The sequence below is a fragment of the Pipra filicauda genome, unplaced genomic scaffold (assembly GCF_003945595.2).
Source record: "Pipra filicauda isolate LSUMZ 115617 unplaced genomic scaffold, ASM394559v2 scaffold420_size638996_pilon, whole genome shotgun sequence".
In the NCBI taxonomy this organism is placed as follows: Eukaryota; Metazoa; Chordata; class Aves; order Passeriformes; family Pipridae; genus Pipra; species Pipra filicauda.
Window position 1 is genome coordinate 294,216 of NW_024104555.1, and position 16,254 is coordinate 310,469.

Genomic DNA, 16,254 nt, shown 5'->3' on the forward strand with positions numbered 1-16,254 from the left:
ACTTCTTCACTAACTACAAAAATACACCCCTAAATAGTCAATAATTTATCTAGGGTTAAAATAATTAACATGTTTTTGATACACTGTCTTTAAAGGTAAGTTTTAAATTTTCAGATGTTTCTACTTCTGAACTGACTAATTAACAGAGAAGATGCCAAGCTGTTAGAAACTTCCTGATAAGAAGAAAAACTGAATTGGATGTAACTCTATGGTACTGAAAGCTAAATGCATTTGGATATTACGATGAAATGGTTACCAAGAGACACATAAATTCTATAAATTATTATATTTTAATGTATTTGTTTTCTGATAATATTGAAGCTTCTTAGGTGAGAGTTTCTGGTGGCAGCACTCTTTACATACTGGTTTCCACAAATAAGAAATTGCTGTGGATGCCTGATTGCTTCCTTTGCATTATATCTATTTTGTTTACAAAGGGGCTTTTAATAATCCACTATTGCTTTCAAATAACTCTGTGCAAAGCATTAAATGGACACATTTTTGAAAACGGATGAGTGAGTATTCAATAACCTAACCAAGATCACAATACTGGCAGGTTTTGAATAGTATGGTCGTGCCTTATCTTTCTGTTTAATTCATTAAGTCTCTAAATACACTACTAAAAAGGTGTCTGTGCATCTGGATAGGAGTAATTATTAAGTAACACTGTCAGTTCTTACCTTACCTAAACATACTGCAAAATCAAAAACAATTTATGCTTTCAAAATGTTAAATAGTAGATCCTTGGATTTTAAAAAGACAAAAGTAAAACTATACTTGTAGCATTTTGTGAGATAAAACACATGTTGCAACTTCTGTCTCTATAGGATTATTTGAAATTCAATTACAGAAGGCAATGTGTTGTTTTGACAGAGGAAACTGAAGATACAAAACTACAGTCTTTTTTTAAATATTGTTTCAAGCCTTGCCTATCAGTTGATCCCTGCCCCATTCATAGATATACACAAAACATTTTTGTGGTGAAGTAACTTCCTTACAATACCACAGTATTTCCTTCCCCACTCCAAAAATGTATACATTCAGAAAGAACATAAAGACTTGGATATGTAACATGGGTCATAATTACAAACTATTGTATTAGTACTGAATCCATCTGCCATCAAGAGCAGGAACATCATTCAAAGGCTATTTCATCGAAAAGGCTGATTTGAAATTTCCACTCTTTAGGAAGTTTGGATATGGCAGTAGCTGGGATATGGCAGTAGCTGGGATATGGCAGTAGCTGGGATATGGCAGTAGCTGGGATATGGCAGTAGCTGGGATATGGCAGTAGCTGGGATATGGCAGTAGCTGGGATATGGCAGTAGCTGGGATATGGCAGTAGCTGGGATATGGCAGTAGCTGGGATATGGCAGTAGCTGGGATATGGCAGTAGCTGGGATATGGCAGTAGCTGGGATATGGCAGTAGCTGGGATATGGCAGTAGCTGGGATATGGCAGTAGCTGGGATGCAGTAGCTGGGATATGGCCTAAAGTAGCGGATATGGCGAAATCAGTTGACTGGCAACTCTCAAGAACAGCACTGTTTCAACAACTCAGGTTTGCCAACAACATCCTCTTAAATCACTTCCAGCTACACTACAAAGACATCCAACTGCATGTTAAATCTCACTGCAAGTGAGCAGGATTTTACCCTCCAAAATAATTCAGGCAGATAAATGGGACTTTTACATCTAAAATACCTTCAGTTTTAGATAGCTAAGTAACAGTCACTGTTGTTTTCTTCTTTTTCTGAAATGGAATTTGTATTCCAAATTTTGTTTCACATTACAAAAATTATTTCAAGGGCTTAGAATGAAATAGCATCAGTACTAAACCCGACCATAAAAGAAAATTGAATGTAATTGATGTCTGCAATGGTTTCTCACTTTTTGTCCTTCCCCCTTTAATTTTTCATCTAGCTCAACAAGTATCTATTAGCCTTCGAACATTCACATCACCAAAATATCAAGCATTAAAACTCAAGAAACATGCAAAAGGTACTAAACCCCAAACACATTAAGTGAAAATTAATTTGCATGTGGCTCTTAAGTATGGCAAATGCTGATGGCAGATTTTAAATGCTAGCTAGAATTCTACACTTTATACAATTAGAAACTTTTTAAAATATTACTGTCATATATTCCAAATGATGAAAACGTAACAGTAGTCATATTCCAAAAAGGTCTAGGTTAAAAATCACCATAAGCAGAGTAGACCTGATGCCTTCAATCAACTTAACTTTAATCAACAGGATATACACAGAAGCAAACATATGCACACTTTGCTCAACTGGCAGTCAGGATATAGCAAACCCTCTGTACTTCTCAAGTATGTAACTTATTAAAAGGAACAGAAATGTAGGTGATATATAGATATAATGTTCAGACACAACATCTCAAAGTTACTTTTCCTCAAGACTAGGAAAACCATTATTTTTTTCTTGTCTACCTGAATCCAAATAGAAAAAAACATTACTGAATAATTTCAGTACTGCTATAGCTTTATATTCTACACCACTGTTTTTACCTTTCCAAGCATTCTTCCAAGAAAGTAGTAATGTCGGGCATATGAGTCTCCAACGAGCATCTGTGCAGCAGGATTAGGGTAAAGAAGTCCCTCATTGGTGGTCTTAAAAAATCCCTGGTTAGGGTTAAATCCTGATTTGAGTAGTTCATTCAGAAATTCTCTGAAAATCCCACCACCATCAATCCCAGCTTCATCAAGACCATGGGCATTAAGTAAATGAACACGGATGCGCTTTTTTAGGTCAGGTTCTGCAGAGAAAGGAGAGAGACAAACTCAGATGCAACCATCTGCTTCAATTTTGTCTGGATAAAAACACATGTAACTACACATACAAACATATCTAATGTTATATTAAAAACTGAACTAGTACATAGTAGCAAAAGTCCATTACTGGCTTGAATTTTGGAATATCCAGTTTGTGAAACTCATTTTGTAGACAGGGTCTTGCTTTAAGAGTCATTGAAAGAAGAAGTGGAAAGACACTAGACAGAGGAAGAAAAAAAATCCTACAAGATACTTGAAAAAGGCCCAAGAATAATTTGAAAATTCTGTTTGTGAGTGCAAGATTCAGCTTCCTCCTGCCTGAAGGAGCCACCAATAAGCACTGCATTCCCATTGATTCTACAGAGCCCTGGCTCTGTGTGAGTACACACTGGACAGCACTGTATATACAGACTCAAGGAACCATTAAGGTTGGAAAAGACCTTGAAGATCATGAAGTCCAACCATCAACCTACCATCACCACCACCACGACTGCCACTAAACCATGTCCCTAAGTGCCATATCCACATATTTTCTGAACACTTCCAGAGATGGTGACTCCACCACTTCCCAGGTCAGCCTGTTCCAACGCTTTACACCCCCTTCTGTGGTGACTTTTCCTAATATCCAATCTAAACATCCCCTGGCATAACTTGAGGCCATTTCCTCTTGCCCTATCACTTCTTCCCCAGGAGAAGAGACAGACCCCCACCAGGCTACAACCTCCTGTCAGGGAGTTGCAGACAGTGATACAGTCCCCCCTGAGCCTCCTCTTCTCCAGACTAAACATCCCAGCTCCCTCAGCCGCTCCTGCTCAGATTTGTGCTCCAGACCCTTCACCAGCTCTGTTGTACCTCACAAATCCTGTTCAGTCCATACGTATATGCTGGCAAAGATCACCAAAGCAGAAAATATCTAATGAACTACACAGATAAATATACAAAGTACAGTTATTTGCACAAGTAAATGGGAAGAAAAGCCCCATAAGAGTAGGTTGGAAAAAGAATGAGACTGCAATAATCAGAAATTACTTATGTAAAAATGAGGAAATGTAGCTGTTTACGAACTTTCACACCTCAGAGTAGATATACCCATAACATACTAGTCAAGTAAGCAAATATGTAACTACAAGGTAAGAATAGTCATGTGTTATAAACAAGTCGATATCTTAATTGTAAACCTACCATTCTCAGGAGAAAGTTTATCATAAGCATCTTCATAAATATAATTTCTTCTGATAGTGACATTAATTCCATCCAAAAATGGCCCATCTCCTTGAACTTCTTGTTTATCAGCATAGATTAGTCTTTGAAAAATCTGTTGAAACGGGTGAAAAGAGCAATCATGTCATTGTGCAGATCTAAATATTCAATGAGAGATGGTTATTCACTACTGTTACTGTCCTTTGAGCTGCCTCTGGAAATCACTTTCAAGTGATTTGTCTTCTCTCTCACTGAGCTGCAGAAACTTAATACAGAGCAATGACCAAGGGGAGGGAAGAAGACGGGACAGATATGCAAAAAATTTCTTTGTGCTAAGATATCATCCTCAGTTCTTTTTACATAAAGAGGTTCATCTACAGACATTGTGCCAGTGATTCCAGTTTTCTCTCCCTAACTTTCAGAGTTCTGAAATGTAAAGTATTCAAAAATAAAGGGAAAAAGTCACATGCGTATTTTGCACACACAGAGCTTATCCTCAATACTAGTAGATAATTTTTTGTTGCCATTTGCAATGCTTAGGATCATTCCCAGTAATAAGAAATAAGGTATCAGTTCCCCTCTCACAGGCAGTGAACAAATAATTCAAAGCAAAAATCACGGATAGCACTGCCACATTAAAAAAAGAACCAGAGCATCAGACCAACCAAAAAAAATTATGCCAAGTGAAGTACAAATTGAATTTCACATTGTCCCTCTTCGAGTCTTCACAACAAGAACTTGTTCACCTGAAGAGTACCTGTAGTTGACTGTGCTTCTGTGCCAAGATGTAGCACAGGAGGGGGTTATCTAATGTATAATAATATTCCCTCCATTCAGGGAGTGTATGTTTACTGTATTCTCTCTTGGCACCACTACCATACTCAATAAATAGTCTAGTACATTTACCAAGGGATGTAATCTCCCAATAACATCTCAGACAGTTTTTAAACTAAGAAGATAAGGTGAGAGTCTGCAGGGATGTTTCAAACCAACAAATTTACCATGAAAGAGGAAATCTGACCACAGCAGACAAAACTGCTGTAAGGTTCCAAATCTACTGTTTCTATGGGCAATTGCTGTCGGTAGAGAAGATGCTCTCCAACTAGGAAGATTATAATATAGACAAAGCCAGATTCTTCCCTAAGGTACACAGAAGGAAGACAAGAGAAAACAGTCCTAAGCTGCAGAAAGAGAAACAATTAATGGATGTAAAGAAAAAAGTTCATAGTAAGAGTGATTAAGTATTGGAAGAGGTTACATGAGAGTTTGTGAAATCTCCATCTTTGGAAAGAGTCAAAACTCATCTGGACAAATCCTTGCACACCCTGATCCAACTCTGAAGTTATTCCTCTATGAGGAAGGATGTGGGCTAGAGCACCTCCAGAGGTTCCTGCTGACCAAAAGTTGTCTCATTTTACAACATGAACACACGTAGCCACAGGCACCTTCTTTCTATGTACAGGACATGAGAATATGCTCACCACCACTCTCCTTCCTGAAGCATGACTAGATACAGTTGTTACCCAACTCTAGATGGAAAGAATCCCTTGGAGATTTATCTCATAGCAAAACTCTTCTTGGTACTGAGTCTGACTGCTACATAACCCAGGGTTCATGCAGATGTTAGTTCTGAAAACAAGAACCTTAATGTATAACTGAAGCATTTACAACGATTTTTCATTTACAATGAAAAGTAAGCAATGCTGCCTGAAGCACCCAACACAGGAATTAACATCACCATAGGCAAGCTGACCAAAGTATGGCTTAAGTAGATGAGAACCAATGCACTTGATACAAATTGGATTCATTACCTCCCACAGGCAAATATTATACTGAAAGGCACAATCTCAATGTGCCTTAAGGCTAAAGAGGATAATATACCCTGGGGTCAGAAGGCTGAAGAGCCCACCATGAAACTGGACTCTGTAATTGCTTGTAGGAGTATCTGTTATCTGGTAATTCAAGGTAAAAATCTCATGAAGAAGTCAGAAAATGAAAGGACATATGGAACACTCCCCACACACAAACAGCATTGAGCTGTATTACCACATTAAATTACAGAGTAATAAATGGCAACTGATTAAAAGAAAAAAAAAACTTATTATGGTCTTGATGTGGTGTTTTCTTCCCTTACTGGAAGCTGCTTTGTAGAGGCAGTGGGAGACTCCAAAGGAATGTTGACTCCTCCTATGACACAAAAAGGACCATCCATATTTGGTCCACAATACAGTATAAGAGGATCTTCTCTTTGAACTATGAAAGTTCAGTCTATCCTTCTCTCCAAGCTCTGATGCAATGGTTAGTTCAGTTTTTGTGATAAAACCACACAAGGTTCTATTGCACCAGAGAAAGTTTTATGCATTCCAGAAACAATATATGTGCATCTCAACACAGCTCTGAGACATCCAGAGGCTGCAGGCAATGACTAAGTCATGGCATAGAAATTCCTGCCTGAGGTCACTTCCAATTGTTTCCCTGTAATCCTAGAGCAATACTACCAGACAGTATTAAGATGTTTGTTGGATAAACTGTTTCGTAGAAGCCTGGAAAAATCACTCATTTTCTACCAAAGTTGTCACTGTCTTTTTTGAAAAATACCGACTGGCTTTCCCTATGGAATTATTCTTCATTCCCTTGATGGTGTCTTGAAACTTAATGTTTCCAAGACAATTCAGGGAGCAATTTTTAAACAATTGATACTGTTGACAACAAAACCACTTAAAATGTGCATAACAGAGTAAAAGCTTTAAAAATACTTATGAGGCAAAAAGAAATACATAGTAGAACTAACAATTACATGTATAAAAATCTAAAAAACATCCAAAAGCAAATCCAATCAACCAAGTACAAGAATCTTGCAAGTTTTAAGCTACATAGTCTACTGAAGTTCAGCTACTCAGCTACGAATGCAGGAACTTAATTTCTAGGCATTATTTTTCCTGACTGAACATGCATTATCTCATTCTGAGCAAACCCACCCATCGCTCAAAAGCCTCCAGTTGTGACCTTGCCATCTGTTCCTTACGGACACACAACTGGTCAGTGCTCTGCAGCCACAAGAGGGTGCAATCACGTAGGTCAGTCATGGAACTGAGCATGCAAACTGCTGCTGCTATCTCCAATACATGTTTCTAATTCTAATGTAATTATTACAAAGGGCAATGTAACTAGTAAAATAAGAGGAAAGTTATTAAATGTTCAGTTGCTGTGAGCACTGAAGAAAAACAGTACAGACTGCCATAATCCTCTGCAGGGGATTGATCCAATTCCTACTTCACTGAGTGCTCTTTTTACACTTACTCAAAACAAAAAGCTAAAAAACAAATTGCATATTAAATTAGAAATTAGGTACCTTTACTCTTTCTTCAAAAGGAACTACAAAAGGTAGCTCTGTCAGAATTGCAAGTTGTCGTTCTTCAGATACAGACAGAGGTGCTGGTTCCAAACCCACTTAAAACAGAAATAATAATTTTAAAAATTTTGGAAAGAACATTTTTTAAACAGTTTATTTTGTATCATGTGACTCAATCTACTTTGTATAAAAATATATACATTAAAATAGTTTATTTACTACTTAGTCATACAAAGCCTTACCTTTCTTTAAACATTAGTTGCTACAGGCAAACTGAAATATAAGTAGTGAAAACACACAAAATGCATATAAAAATAAGTACTTCTGTATCTCTTTAGTTTATTCTTAAAAAAAAAAAAATCAATCTTCTTATTCCTGACATTTTAGATTTTGAATTAAGAAAAAAATACATGATAGAAGACAATTAGGAAGCTGTAATGATTTAGAATTCTCATTGCAGGAATACACAATATTCCCATCCTGATGATCAATACAGTTTAAAGTTATTGTGCTTTCAACTACATCATCTAGATTCAATCAAGTCATTTTAGGCAAAAAAACTAAGAATTAACCCAAATCTCATGAAACGAACAGAAAGCATTTACTGCAATGAGTTTTCTCTCCCAAGGTCACAGTGATCATATTAAATCCTAGTCACAGCAGAAATAGTGAAAACATCATCAAGAAACTGCATGATGTATTTAAGAAAAAAATACTAGAGAAGAATTCAAGAAGCCACAGCAGAGAGACTCACTCACACGTAGTTCCCAAGCTACTGTGCACCTCCTCTGAACCTTCTCATACCCACAGAGGATGTTTTTAGGAAACAACTCAAGTTTGGGTGATGCAGTGTAGAAATTATAATCCTGTTTTAACTTCATGGGAGGAAACTCAGCTGCTGAGCACATATCTGGCCATGAATTAATTAACTGCAGTCAGTATTATTCTCTGACTAGAAACTGTGGTTAAAGGTCCACCTAGGCTTCAGTCTACAGAGGAAACAACACCCAGTGTTGTTTCATTTTCCCCCTTAATAACCACCTTTCTGAAAAAAGACTCCAGAGTCTAGACTATTCATAGACCATATTACAAAATAAGTAAATGTTCTGTGTGTACTACCCAGTCTGCAAGTTCATGATGACAGTTGTAAGTTTTTTCCTTTGGCTCCTACCAGTGGTGACAAGCATCTTGCTGCCCTTCCGTAAGTGGACACCATCTTAATGTTCTTTTGGCTTTTTGTTTTTTTAACTCCTCAAAGCACTTTAAGTAGTGATATTTTAAGCACCAATTTAATAGGACATGACTCAAAATATCACTATACTTGATGTATATTCATTTGGGTCAGATTTCAACATTGCAACCCGATGGAATTTCTGATAAAATGCTTATCTGTGATTACCCTTAGTTTACTTAGTAAACATTTTTAATTAAAGCCAATGTATGCAGCCTATTAAGCTAACAGTTAAAAGCACTTTAAATAAAAAGTGCATGTACAGCAAAGGTAAACTACTACATGACTTCGGCAGTTCAATTATTTCAGTCAATTAGTCAATTTTATCTGCATTTCTCCATCACAGCTTCTTTCTTTAAAGAGAAATATGGGATGGAGTCATCAATACAGAGGGCATTTAGAGCTCACGAGTCTGCCATTTAAGTAAATGAAAAAGTACAAATAAACATGACCATATGTGATTCAGCAGTACTTTCATGCTAATTGGCTTTAACCCATATGGAGTCAAGAGGAATTAAACAAGTCCTGCACATTGTTACCTGCTTGTTTTCACACATTTATGTTGATTGCACTTTTTTTTTTAGCCTGATTTCATATGAAAATGAGGTTTACATGAACACACCGTGTCTGTCATCTTTCTTCACCATCTTGCCTCCAGCACATCTTTTGAGCTAATCAGCTGAACTTTAACTTTGACAGAGAATGGGATATTCAAAACCACTAAGCATTGTGAACATTTTCAACTGGACAGAGAAGAGAAATTCCTTTAGTGACCTGAATGCAGAAACAGCAAGGAGAGCTCTATTCAGTGTGTCAGCTTGTCTGACAGCCAGCCAGGAAAATGAGGGCGTGCAGCTGCTCCACTCCAAGCACAGCATGTGTATTCCTTATCCACCAACTGCCCAGAGCAAGGCAACTAACAAAATGGAGGGAACTGATGCTATTTTGGGAAAGAAGACAAGCGAGAGAGCTAAAGACACTGTATATATGAGGGGAAGGAGACTAGTAGCAGGAGAATGTGGAAGTATTAAGTGTGGAACAGGTCTGACAGTGGAGAACATCAAGACAGTATATGCAGCTGTCAAGAGTCACACAGGTCACTGGAAGAAACACGGATTGCTGATTGGAGTCTGTAAGGTACACAGAACACAGGCCTGCTGAAGCCTGGCTATTTTTGCTGAAACCACCTGCTTTTAACTCTTCATATTATCAATCAATTAAAATAGGTGATTTCCAAAGAAAGACACCAAACTGAAAAAATTTACTATTCAAAATTCTGAGGAATAATTACACCGGACTAACCAGTTGTTATCTGGCAACTACACTAATAAAGTAATCAAAGGAAACTTTTACCATCATAGCTACTCAAAAAAAAAGTATCATTATAAGAAGCCCTTAGGTTTCAACCTTGGACAAAGCTTTTCATTCTGTACAACTCTATAGCAGCATTCAAAGGCTGCAGTCCTCTCTACATGATCTACTGTATATGGCTAAGCTAACTCGAGCAGATTACATCATCTTGAAAGAGAGTATGGGCTCTTGCAGATAGATCATTTTGCTGCTTAAAGGACCCATTTTTAATTCATTATTAAACCTGCACAAGCATTAGTGATTTAATGATTATTTTACCTGAGCACAGCAAGGTAAAATTCTAGTATAGTGTACCTAAAAAGCTCAAAGAAACAGACTGTCTACATGAGAAAACATATTGGCACAACTAAGTTAGTGTAAATTTATCCTGATTGCTAAGTTTGTCCAATTCTCTCATCTTTCTCTAGAAGTATTCCACAAACCCCAGATATTTTGAATAATTCAGGGGGCTAGGTTTCTTATCTAATTAGAGACAATATTTATAAATAGTAATTAACATTTACCATGTTAAGCTTGTTACAGTTTAACACATAATGAAGATGCTTCTTTATAGTAAACAGTAAAAGCAAAACCTCAATTCTTTACATCTTCAGCAACTGCACTAATTTTCTATCTTATGCAATTGCATTTTATACATACTAATAGATATATTTTTAAAACATATTGTTTGTCCACCTCATCATTTCCCCTCATCCAGGCCAGCAGAAGCTTAGGTAAAGCTGTTATTAAATAACATTAATTATTCTAAAGACATACCCACGTGTATACAAATACACTCTTTTTTAAAATATGTGAAACAAAATTATGAAAGACTGCCTTGCTTTTGGCTACCAAGACTTTAATACAAAATACTCAACAGAGCTCTAGAAGAGGTAGATTTTCTTTGCAAAAGGCAAACTTATTTTGACTTAGCAAAGCAAAAATTGCATAGACAGTATCTTACCATCCAAAGTAGATTGCAGTGGTCCTATTCTTCCCATTCTTCTGACTCTCCAGACATGTCTGGCTGATGGCACATACAGCTGTGTAACCTAATAAATTAGCAGTATTTAACAGTTAAATATTATGTAATTACACATTATAAACTACTATTACATAGTAAATATATATAGCTGTGACATCCAAAAGCATGTCTGAATGCTTAAATATCTTCATTTCTAATTATTCCTCCTTATACTTGTATCTTAAAGCTGAGTTGCAAAATTAACAACAGTATAATATAATATAAAGTCCACCTATTTTTTTAAAAAACATTAAGTTTTGGTATTTAAGATACTAGAGAAGCTGAGTTTGAATTTTGAGATGTCAAAAAAATTCTGTTTACTTTGTACTGAGAATCAGGTTAGCACCAGAGTTCAAGAGTACTACTACTTTCCCTAAGGTGTGTAAGCACTATTTCCTACAAATTATAAAGAACACAGAGAAATGGGGATCTTAAACACAAGCCAAGCAAATGTGCAACCATAAAAAATAAACAGAAAAGTTCACTTTTAGCTATTCCATGCAAAGCTTCCAACTGTTAAGCCATCTAATGTGCAAGGTAATCTGAGGTGCAACTTGACTCCTAAACTCCAGGTTTTCGATGATTCAAAGGATGCACTTGCACTTTCATATCAGCTTTTTCTTTTGCACTCACATACACACTTTTTAAGCCCAATGTAATTTTTTTAAAAAGTTCTTAGAAAAAAAGTCATTTCAAGGTACAGAAAATGCTAATGAATTTTCTTTTATTTTGGAAGAGAATTTGGAGGGTGTTTTCCCCACTACAGAGCAGTCCTTTTATTTAGCATTCTTACTATGAGAAAATGCAATAAAATGCCACCAGATTTTCAATTCTTCTCTGTTACAAATGCAAATTGCTTACACCATTGCATTGTAGAGCAAGTTTTTCTTTATGGATTGGAAATGTGATTTAACGTAAAAGTTTCTTAACAGATCCAAGACTTTTATATTAGAGAAAAGCAACATTACTCCAGGTTTTAAACCACACAATCTGTTCAACATCAACATCAGTGATACTGTCAGGAATCAAACCCTCTACCACTGAAACTTTGGCACCTGTAAGGCTTTGTGGAAAAGGACGTGGCTCTTACCTTATCTGCTTTAATGTTTTCTTGTTCTGAGAGCCAGTGATTTGGTGGGCAGAAATTTCTCCTCGTATCTCTAGATTTCAACATTTTCACTAAGTTTGTGATGACCTAGGAGTCAGAAACACATCCATTACATTTAGCAATGTGAATGAAATTATACAGTCCACAAGCAGAGTAACATATGAAAATGTTACTTATTTTTAACTTACAAAAACTTGCTCTTAGACTTAACACCTTAGAATGCAAGTAAGTAATCATGGTTCACTTGTAAGTCATCAAAAAGAAAATGGCTTATTAAAGCCTCATTCAAAAAACTAATAACCACAACTTAGTAAGACTGCACACCTAAATGTTGCATGCCAGTTCAGGGAAACCTAAACAAATCATTACTAACATTAAATCACTTATTTAAAAACAATAACTTATACCATGTTCCTTTTTTTTTTTTTTCTGATATATGTTTTCAGTAATTAAATGTGTGAATAGATATATATTTTGGAAGAGAGAACTATACAGCTATCTTTCCTACCGTTCACTCCAAAACAAGAAATTCTGAACAATTTGGCTGATTTTTAGGTTTTCTTTGTCTACATGGAGAGAGATTCTTGATTTTTTTTTTAGGGAAAATGCTCCACAGAAGAAAAGAACTTCTGCTTCTGTCTCAAGACAAAGGTCACATCGATCCTTCCACATTAGGCAAATCTGAGGGATCAACTAATAAACAGTGAGTATTTCTGCCCACAGTCAATAAATTTGACTAACTAACCAGTAGAATGATGTGATGCTCTTCTCAATGGCCAAACTGTACAAAAGCAAACATCAACTTCAGAAAGGAGAGAAGGCAGAAACATTCAACTGCCAATAAAACATTAACAGCAAAAGTTACCTCTCTAAAGTAGATGAAAAATGAACTACTACTGGTGCTGCATTAACAAAATAAAGCATTTCCAGCTAAAGGTGTCTTGGAGTAGTCCAAGGAATTTGCTGATGACGTCACCTCACCACACACTGAGGTGATTAGCTGTGTGAAAAAACAAGTGCTGATATTCTTAAGGGTAAAGCTCTACATATGAAAATACACTGCAGGTTCTCTTCTTGTCAATGAATAGCTTTTTAGCATTTTCAAAGCTGGCTAAGAGAAATAAATATCATCTCACCCAGAAGCAACTAACAATTTATCAAATGAACTGTACCCTCCAAGTTCTTGTCTCTATTGAAGCAGATCCCAGCGTGACTAGCTCAGTTGTTTACACTGCACAGTAAATCCTACCACAAGATAGCTAAAGGGTTCAACATACCAGATTCTGAAAGTAAAGTCACTTCTGAAAAGGGCCCAGCCCAAATATGCCTGAAAGCAGACTGCAAGATGACCATTTCCACAAAAAAGGATGGCTACCGAATGGTCTTCTGGTGATTACCATAAGAAGTCCTAAAAATAGGTGTGAGGTGGCTTGTTGTAATTTTAATTTAATATGCACATGTATAGTGTATTATTGTAATGTTATTTTCAAACAAAAATGTGTTAGGTAGTAGCCCCTTAGTGTGTTAGTAAATTAGTAAGGCCTTTCCCAAAAGAAGGTACAAGCATTTACCTGAAAACCACCTAGTGACAGCAGTTTAACAAATTTTGGTTATCAGCTGAACCACAGGAGGTGATGATGCACACACCTGCACTTCTCCCAACCACAAGCACATTAGCTGAAACCACTATGTTTAATTCATTTTTATTCATAAGAAATTCAAATTATAAAAGGCAATTCTGTTACTGTTATAACCATACAGCCAGGAAATGAGAAAACTGAGCAGATAATTGGTTTATTCATATCTTTCTAACAAAACTGGGTGGCTGAGAAAAATAGTTATCATGGTCACTAGGGTGTCTTTGCAATTTTAGTATTTTCTTGGCAGTTTCCTCCAATCCCAGACCAAAAATAAAAATAAGTACAGATACCAAGCTAACAAGTACTCCACCTCAAGCACAACTGCCATACTTGGTTGCATATGTATGGGGTGGCATACCTGCTGTCCAAAGCTGAACCACATCAGGCCAACACTACATAAACCATAATTAAGTGGAATCAATAGAATATTAAATTACTAGCCTAAAAAGACATTATCACTGCCACAATGAACAGCCCTCTGTTTTGCAACTTGTAAGTACAGCACTTGAAAAATTAATAGAAAAAAGTGTACACAAAGCTTTTCTGAAATGATCTTGTTAAAAGATAGTGGGCAGGTGTCAAGAGTAATAGAGTTTAATGGGCCTTCTAAAGGATTCTGTGTCTAGATGCTACACAACAGACCTTTTAACATTCAGTTTTTAGAGTAACATCTTGAATGAAGACAGAACAAAGAATGCTATTAAGGGAATTGTCTGATTACACAGGAATTTTCATCACCTTGCCCTTATAAAATTCAGTGCAGGTCAGATGACTAACTGAAACTCTGTGGTCTCATTACCATTTTAAGTACAATAAACATTTTTAAAAAGGAAAATAAAATCAGAAAAGACTATCCATGTGAAGACTACATGAATAAAGTATTTTACAAGCAGCTAGAGAAATCCTAAAGGAAGCTGAATCAAATTAGGTGAGATTGGAGCTACTCCTGCAGAATGCATGGGAACTGAGAACACTTGTTACCTCAACTCAGGACTCCTTTGTAAGAAATTTCTGAAGTATGTATTCTATTGAAAGGGAAGATGCAATGCAATAAATAATATAAAATGGGGATTTCTTTCTAATAGTGCCAAGTGCAAGTAACATTTAAACTAAAATTCAGCAAAATTAGCAACTTGATTTCATAGGATTAACTCAAGATAGTGAAATAATTACTTTATTTGACAAAATTCATTTTCATGTACTCTTATAACTTAGGCTTCTCTATGGAATCTGTAACAATTGACTACACCACTCATTATTACATAAAGCCAAAAATACGGGATTCTTCTGAATGAAGACATTTGCCCATGTAAATCTTACCAATGACCTCCAGTTTGTTAGCAAATATGCACATTATTGTCAGCAGCCTCCCTGTTATCAGATTTACATTAACCTTGCAGAAGTAAAGCCTATATTTGTGTGTACACATGTGTGAACATATATAAATATATATGAATATATATATTTCATTAATTTCATATGTACACGTATGTATTTCATGAGACACCAGAGGCATGGAAAATACACAAAACAAGTGTGGGGAATTAAAAGAAAAAAGGAAAAAAAGAAATTAAAAGCACAGATAAAGAAGGGATGTGCCTTTTTGTCTGCAGGCAGCTTGCAAAAGCTTTAGCAAAGATAAATTTAATATATTTTATATATATACATATTTGACATAATGCAAAAGAAAGAAAAAGTATTTTCTACTTAAATTTATAATGCAATACTTTAGCTTTGTTTTAATGATTTGGAAGAAGGTATTTCTGCCTGCTTATGGCAAGAAGCTGTTTTGAGGCTGCCCTCAGGAACGACTCTGTGCTATGTACAGTAGCACATGAGATTAACTTTAGCCGTGTTCAATTTTTATCTGTAATGTTTCTGAAGAAGTAAACAAGGGAAGCTCTGCTACCAGCTTCTTTCGTGGGTAGAAAAGACATATCTTCAAGATTTACATTTCTAATTCAGCTAATGGAAGGCAACCCTGGCTCCTGAAAACAGTAAAAGTACACCAGGTTTAGACAGTTCCACTACAAGTTTAATTCCTGACTGCCAAAGTGGGACAGAATAACTCAGGATTTTACATCTTCCTGGATCACAGCACAATATGATCCAATTCACCTGAAATCTGTGCAGCCTACACAAAGATTGATTAACAAATTAAAGCAAACAAATAGAAGATGGCATGATATGAACTGCATACATGAAAATACCCCTGTCATGCCATCTTTCTTAGAAAAGTAGACACATTGAGGTTTTCACTTGTGACCTTTAAATCGAAAGTTTATTTGCAATTTAAAGACAAGTAATTAAATTAAATTGTGCAAACATATATTAGATCAATCTGTGCAAATTACAAATTCAGTGGTGCATTAGGACTGTATTCAATGCAATCAAAACATTATCAGTTACTCTCACTGCTATTAATGCTTATGCTCATAAGTGAAATGTGTTGTAAAATCAGGCAGAATAGGCTGGATAGAGGCTATCTTAGACTTGTAGAATGAATAAGCATTCCTTAATTAGCCCATCAGGTTAAGTGCAAGCCTTAATGGGCCT

General features: G+C 36.1%; 1 protein-coding gene across 1 annotated transcript in view; it reads right to left on the reverse strand.

Moving 5' to 3' along the window:
- Positions 1 to 16,254, reverse strand: part of UBE3C (ubiquitin protein ligase E3C) — a 74,614-nt gene that overhangs the window by 27,085 nt on the left and 31,275 nt on the right. The window contains exons 14-18 of the mRNA XM_027715500.2: positions 12,041 to 12,145; positions 10,891 to 10,978; positions 7,346 to 7,443; positions 3,976 to 4,108; positions 2,530 to 2,777 (exon numbers count right to left, since the gene is read on the reverse strand). Of these exons, the coding sequence (XP_027571301.1) occupies positions 2,530 to 2,777; positions 3,976 to 4,108; positions 7,346 to 7,443; positions 10,891 to 10,978; positions 12,041 to 12,145 (672 nt within the window). The remainder of the gene's footprint in view (positions 1 to 2,529; positions 2,778 to 3,975; positions 4,109 to 7,345; positions 7,444 to 10,890; positions 10,979 to 12,040; positions 12,146 to 16,254) is intronic.